At 51.2% G+C, this 7,456-nt stretch overlaps 1 protein-coding gene across 3 annotated transcripts in view; it reads left to right on the top strand.

The window, feature by feature from the left end:
- LOC109531669 (nectin-2) overlaps window positions 1–7,456 on the top strand; it is a 113,158-nt gene that overhangs the window by 64,832 nt on the left and 40,870 nt on the right. The window contains exon 7 of one of the 3 annotated variants that reach the window (XM_019896090.1): window positions 2,751–4,036. The exons of the other annotated variants lie outside the window; for them this stretch is intronic. Coding sequence (XP_019751649.1) covers window positions 2,751–3,295 — 545 coding nt within the window. The 3' untranslated portion in view covers window positions 3,296–4,036. Of the gene's footprint in view, window positions 1–2,750; window positions 4,037–7,456 lie in introns of those variants that run through there. 3 annotated transcript variants of the gene reach the window in all.

The following is a 7,456-nucleotide window of genomic DNA, read 5'->3' on the forward strand; positions in this document are numbered from 1 at the left end:
GCCCCTCGTCAATCCCGGGTTGCATTTGTTTTTTTTTTTTTTTTTTTTTTTTTTTTTTTTTGCCAATTTCACATTTCATCTCGGAGACAGTCTTTGTATGGTGGTATAGATGCTGCTGTTTTTCCTCAGTTCCCGGGCTTAGATCGGCTTAGCCTCGAACTTTCATGTCCATGTGAACAATTGCGGCGATACGAATTGGGGTAATTAGCCACGGCTTTTTATGTTGAGCAATCGGGAGGAGACTTGTTTGAGGGAAGCGGATGACGGAACTGTCTGTTCGAAAGGAAGGTCACCGTCTGAGGAGATGTGGGAATTTAATGGCTTCACTTTTGTTTCGACACAAAACTCTTCAAGTTCACACTGAGGATGGCTTGCATTTTTGTTGACTCTTTTTGCTGTCAAACATTCCTTTTTTATTTTTTTATTTTTTAAACAGTGCGCCGCACACGGGAGAGGAAAGTATGAGTTGAGAGAGCGCAGTATATGGCTGACGAGTCATACGGGAGCTCTGATTTAGGCGTCGTCTTCTCTGCAGCGTTCGCGCGCCGGAAGAAATACTGCCGAGTGAACGTCAGCGTCCTCGCCTGTTGGGATTCCAAAACAAGTAGAATTTAAGAGGCTTCTCTTTGTGATTCAGCCAATCAAATGGACACTCGTGTTTGGAGGGAGGAGTGGGGGGGGCGGGCACGAGAGAGGGGAGTGAGCGGCTGCTGGTGGTGGGGAGGGGGGGGCCGTCTGTGCCGTGCTTCTCCTTCGTGCCTTCAAGGAGGCCCTGTCATTCTGCTGCATCACTTTGTCACTCACTCTCACTCTTCCTTCACCTCCTCCTCCGTCTTCTTCATCTCATTCCCACCCTCCGCTGCTCCATTCATCATGATCAAACCTCGCATGGCCTCCACCTGTTCCGCCCACCCACACGCACGCACGCACGCCATTGCCCGCTCTTCGATGCCGCCACCGCCTGCGCTTTGTGACTTGTAGCCAGCAGCAGCAGCAGCAGCCTTGGACGCAAGCTTAGCGGTTGAAGGGCAAAGTGTCTGAGACCTTTTTGTGTGACGTGGGGGTGGGAATGGGGGCGGGGGGGAAGCAGTGGTGAGGCAGCAATGGGGGGAAATGTCAGCGGAGCAAGGGGCTACCTGGATACACGCCACTTCACCTGAGTGGGTCGACCCCGCTCTCAAGCTTGAAGGCACACAAAATACTCGATTAATCTTCCCCCTGTTCTCGGAAGCCGTCTGACCTAGTTGAGCCCTTGCGAATGTCCATAAAGTTCAACTTTCTTGAGCGTGTGCTTACAATCTTGTGCGAAAAGTAAAAAGCGACGGTCGGCGATGTTGATCGTAAGCTAAAGTCAATCGGGCCAGATTCCATCTGAGGAAGGAAGAACCCGTTTGATTTCGGTAACCTCGACTTCCACCATTGAGTTATTTCTGTTCGGTTTAGCATCCGGCAGCCTCAGACTATATTGCACAAGAACTGTATTATTTGTCGAGAATGAGCGCCATTCACTGCTGACAATCAAAGCGCCGAGTTAGGAAATGTTGCCGTATTTCCTCCACCGGCGGGTGTTCCTCGAAGGAGCTGCCAGGTGATTCCGCCACTTGAGACTCATTCCAGCCCTACGCCTCCCGCAAATAGACGCCTCCTCCTCCAAGTAGAAATGATGACTTCACTTGATACAAGTAGTCGGTGGCCACACAGACTTTCCCTTTACTCAGTTGCCAATCAAAACAGCAGCACTTACCAAAGTACGTCAACATCTTACATGATTTGTCGACTCGAAGACACGGCGTGCTTGGGCCACAATGTTGTGTAAATGCCCGTTTGTCACTCTATGAGGAAATTCCGCAAAAGTAGACTGGTATTCTTCTTACCCAGGGGTCTCAAACTTATGTCCCAGGATGATATTTTGATTTTGTGGCCCCCTACTTGACACCAAAGTTTGTCAGTGCAGCCCTCACATGTGTCTTTTTTTATTCATTTTTTTAATCACTTATTGGCTCAGGCTCCTGGCCGCTTTTGTGAAACATAATTCTGAAGTGACGCCGAGGTGAAGGAAAAGATAATCCTGTCACCCAGTCCCAGTCGTGTCTTTTTTCAAAACTTGCCGTGACGAGAGAAGTCGTCGACCAGAACTGCCAATTTCAAGACAAACTGGAGGCGGAATGTTTTGAATGCGCACCGAAAGTTGCGGCGCTCAGATGTCATTTCTCAAGTAGGAGGAGTATCCAGCGTACCACCGAGATGTGAGCGAGAGAGAGAGAGAGAAAACTGAGTCACCAATCGTGTTCAGGTTCTGAAGAACTGTTCAGGTTCTGAACTGTTAAGAAAGATTAACAAGATTTGATTGAAAATTTGAACCCCCTTTTTTTTTGTAGACATCTTGATGCAGCCCAGATACAATCGCCCCCCCCACGTCATTTAAGTTTGGCCCCCTCCCCCTCCTCTCATCGATTTAAAAATGAACTTTTTGCCTTTGTTTTACCGCGGTTAGGGCAAATTTAAAAACGACAAATCATGACTGATTCCAAGTGCAAAATCCCGAGCATACGCACTCCGCGGACTCGTCAGGCCTTTGACACCAACAGTACATTGACATCTCCGAACCGCCCCAACCTCCTCCTCTGGTCCTCTTCCTTTCCTCCTTCCACGCTTGGTGTTGGACAACTTTTCCTCTCTTGGCACAATTCACACTCTTCTTCTTCTTCTCCCGTTCTCACTCCCGCCCTTCCTCCTCCCCCTCCCTGCAGAGCCTTCAGTGAACCCGTCCAACGTCGGCGTGGTGGCGGGGGCTGTGATCGGCTCCCTGCTGGCTCTGCTCTTGGTGGCCGCCCTGGTGGCCGTGCTGGTCACCCGCAGCCGCCGCCAGCAGCAGGGCTACCGGGCCAACGGCGGCAGCGACTTGAAGGCGCGCATATTCGGCGGCGGCAAAAAGGCCAGCAAGAACGGCACGGGCGGCGCCGGCAACAACAACGGCCCCATCTACGACGGCTCGGCCCACCAGGGGGAGAAAAACAACCACGGGCCCCTCACCATCGGCGGGCGGCCCGAGGTGGCGGCCGGCACGCCCACCGCCCAGGACATCCTGCTCAGCAGCGAGCTGGACGACGCCGAGAGGAGGAAGTTTGACGAGCTGGAGGAAGAGGAGCGCTACGACCACTTCTCCGGCGGCGCCCCCATCCTGCAGCTGCGCCCGCCCAACGAGCAGGACGAGATGATCGGAGACTACCTGGACGACGACATGGAGTCCCAGCGGGATGGCTCCGTCATCTCTCGGACTGCTGTTTACGTTTAAAGCAGAAGCGAGAAGGGGAGGAGCAAGCGTCGAGGAGGAGCCCCGGGGATTTTTGTGTCTGCCTCCGTCGTATCGAGATGACAGAACGAAACCGCTCTTTTATTTTCAAAACATCGTGGATTTTCCATACGTGCTATTATTAATCACAGTTGTTAGCCCCAATACTGACCGGAGGAGGAGGAGGAGGATGTCGGAATCATGTCCTCGCCTGATGGCGTCACAACTACAGACGATTCACTTCTTACGTGCTCCGCAACGCAATGCGGTTGTCATGCAGTTTGCCTGCCGTTCTCAAGTCTCCTCGCGGGGAACCCGTCACGCTGTGACGAGCGGGCGGGTGCTGCTTTAGTTGCTCGTGATGGGCTCTGAAGGCACTAAACCATCAAGTGGTTGCGAGAGGATTTGTTTGCTGACGTCTCTTGTCTTTGTTTTTGTCCCCCCCCGCCGCCACCCCTCCCGCGTCCTGTCCCTGCCATCCCCGTCAAACCTCCAAATCACTTCTCCATAGTCTGCAGCCATCGGCTCGATTGGTTTCGACTGAAAAAAAGGGCTGTGTGCCAAGCCAAAAGTTTTACAGCTCAAAGAGATTGACTATTTTTCAGAGGGTAGAATTGGGCCGGTTACTGGATTCAAGGTATATTGCCACTTTAAAAAGTCTCAAACTTTCCTTCCCAGATAGTATTTTTTTTTTTTTATAGTCTTTTTTTTTTTTTAATCAGTCTAGGCCGGGGGTCGGCAACCCGCGGCTCTAGAGCCGCATGCGGCTCTTTGGTGGCTTTTTCAAAAATGCGAAATATATTTTTTGTTTGAATATGGCTTCATTCTTAACGTTTTCCAATGCTGTAAAAATACATCGAATAAATATCACATTTCAACATTTCCGTCAACGAAGATTTGCGTCATAGCCTGCGACACACGTTTCTATTAGCAGGGCAGAATGCCAGGCAGATGGCTGTTGTAAAACAAACAAAAAAAACAAAAAACAGCATTTCATGTACAATTCACCGAGGGTACTGGCAAAGAAAGGGAATGTGGAGGGCCGAGAGAAGCATTTTAAAACGGTACACGTGAGCTACGATAGTTAACACGCCGCAAAAGTGCATCCCATGCCTCCGCGTCAGGTCTCGACCGAAAGTAGGCGGTGATTTTCCCAAACTCTTGTGTCAACTTTATTTTTCTCTTTCGTTCATCTTCGGGGCTGTTGTGGCTGTTGCTCACTATGGCATGCGTGTGGAAGTGCGTGCGTGTGTGAGTGTTCTCGTTTTTGCAACGTAAAGATGCCCATTAAGGCACAACGGCGCTTCTTGAACCGGGAGGAAGTTTTCGTCACGGCCGCAAACAAACATACTTTCGCTTTGCGATCGGTCGATGACGCGGCTCGGTGCACATTGGCGGGTGCGATGGATTGGCGTCGTTTTGTGAACTGAAACACGGCGAGAATTTAGCTTTCCAGAGGGTTGACGTCTGGGGACTGAGAGCTCTAGTTTTCAGAGTATGCATCCGCAAGAAAAATGGAATTCATTCGAAAGCTTTTCACGCATCTTGACCCGGGGTGCCAATCATTCTGGAGGTAGGGCATTGATTGATTCCGAGGCGTTCCGATCCCCGTGGTTGAACCTGAAAATAAAGCAACGCTTACCCATCCACTCATGGGAAGCAGTCGTCACTTTGTTGCTCATTTCCGAGATCGTTTTTACTAGTCCAACTTTGATGATGGAGTGCGCCTTTTTGTCCCGCCAAGGCCGCCCTCTTTGTCACTGTCAAAGCGGGAAGTGAGCCAAACACGACCAAGGTAGCGCGTGGAACAGCTGAGCCTTTCTTTTTTCCCCAAGTCTCGATCGCACCGCGTGACACGTCGCTGGCATCACGCGTCCGCCTGTGCCCTCGCAGCCGCGGGTCTTTATGTGCCGTTAGAAACCGCGGCGCGTTTTGGGTTCGAAACGCCGACACGGCGTTCACATGCAAAAGCGTCCTGCTGGGCGCCGGCAGCTAAAAGGTAGCCGGTAAACAAGAGAGTGACGGCAGTGAGGTGTAGCCGAGCTGACGGGGTCGAGGGGGACGCAGGGAGTCTGGGGGACGGCGGAGGGGAGTGTCTTGTCTCGTCGCGACACACGAGCCCTCCTGACGGGAGGACGTTGATTGGCAATGAAGCGTGAAGTCGCCGGCTTAGCCGACCAGTAGATTGTCACCACTTAGCCTTTATGGCGCCGCTCCGGCTTCCATTCCTTTTTTATTCGAAACCAGTGCAGGATCGAGGCGAAGTCCACTCCCCCCCCACGATGTGTCAAACAGCCCACTTTAGGTTATTCGGGCCTGACGTGGCGGGCGGGGCTGACGAATCCGTCTGAGGTGTCGGTGAAGAGCAGCGGCAAGCCGTCGCCGCCCATCGGCCGGTTGACGGATGGAGCGAGGCGTCCCCCGCATTAGCATCTATCGATTTCCCTCTGAGATCATGCCATATTTTTCTCCATTAGCGGATGCCGTTAAGTGTGGAGAATTGATTGGGGGACATAAAAGCTTTGCCTCGGCCGGCCGAGTTATATTGACTAACAGGCAACACGCAGCGAAATGGCCCTTTATGATGTGGCTCCGGGCCTGATTGTCTCCTGACTGTTAATTCATCTCGCTAACGAGCCACCGGAGACCCGCTCGGGCGCTCCGTCGCCACGTAAGTAGTTGCCGTTTAGTCGCCGCATCGGCCCGATCGTGAATTCTTCTGACCTTCTGGTCAGCTGCTTTTTTTTTTTTTTTTTTTGCATCGCTGGTAAATGGCTGCGCGAGGCCCAGCGGAGTCCTCAAGCGCGCCGCCGGTCACCGGGTCAAACGCCGCCCAAGGCGGCGGTGACTGCACTTAAGCTTTTCACCTTGAATAACAGGAGCGAGAGCTCTTGTCCACAAATGTTGTTTTGCCGAGCGGAGCGCTAACCTTCTTGAAGGCGGAGAAAGGGTGGGAGATGAGAGATGCGAAGCCCCGCCCATTTTCCCATCTGTTCCTTGGGCGAGCTATGACGCTAACAGAAGCAAAAAAATTGCAAGCAAAGTGTCTCGCTCACAACACGGTGGCTTTTTCCATTTCTATTCATGGATGGCGCGACCATTTCCATTGTCGGACATTTGGAAGATCCTTCTGATTTCAAAATATGTCTCAACTTTGGAACCGGACACATTTGTTCAATCCCCGTTATTCCGGGAAATTGGGAGGCTTGGCATCCCTGAAAGACGACATTTTTTTTCCGGAAAGAGTCCTTATTGTTGAAACGTATTCCTTCCTGTCCTTGAGACGGGTACACGGTCTATGATTTTCTGAGGCAGCACTTGTATAGTGAATGCGGTCCGTGGAGCCTTCGGTTTCCGACAGAGTTCAGTTCCTTGTTGTACTTGAAGTCAGAAAACGCCGCAACACAAACATAACTTATGCTCGTGCAGTCGTAAAAGTCAGACGCGTTTGTATCAAGACACGGCCGTGAATAACAAAGAGTCCAATGAAGAACCGAAAGTATCGCGGCAACTTGAGCGTGCCTTATTGTACCGCGTGGCGACATATTCTCACATCGCTGCACAAACTAGTTCGTTGTGCGCTGTCTGTGGGAACCTCGTAAACCGAGGACTCCGTTTTGTCGTCGCAAAAACAGTTTTGGGGACATCAGACGAAAGCGAAACGCCTCTGCCCCGGCGCACTTTTTCGGCACGTTTTCACATCGGCAAACATTCGGATGACGGTGACCATTCAGCACATTTCACCACCACATACGAACGGGTTGCATAACACAAAGACAACCAACCGAGCGGGAATGCAACATCATTCCCACCTAACACAACAGATTTACCATAATCACCAAAAAGCCAAAAAACAACAAAAAAAAAAAAACCCCGGCGCACTTTTTCGGCACGTTTTCACATCGGCAAACATTCGGATGACGGTGACCATTCAGCACATTTCACCACCACATACGAACGGGTTGCATAACACAAAGACAACCAACCGAGCGGGAATGCAACATCATTCCCACCTAACACAACAGATTTACCATAATCACCAAAAAGCCAAAAAACAACAAAAAAAAAAAAATGGAGATGTTATTTTTGCACTGTGTGTGTGTGTGTGTGTGTGTGTGTGTGTGTGTGTGTGTGTGTGTGTGTGTGTGTGTGTGTGTGTGCGCG

This window comes from Hippocampus comes, unplaced genomic scaffold (assembly GCF_001891065.2).
Source record: "Hippocampus comes isolate QL1 unplaced genomic scaffold, H_comes_QL1_v1.1 scaffold55, whole genome shotgun sequence".
NCBI classification, from domain to species: domain Eukaryota; kingdom Metazoa; phylum Chordata; class Actinopteri; order Syngnathiformes; family Syngnathidae; genus Hippocampus; species Hippocampus comes.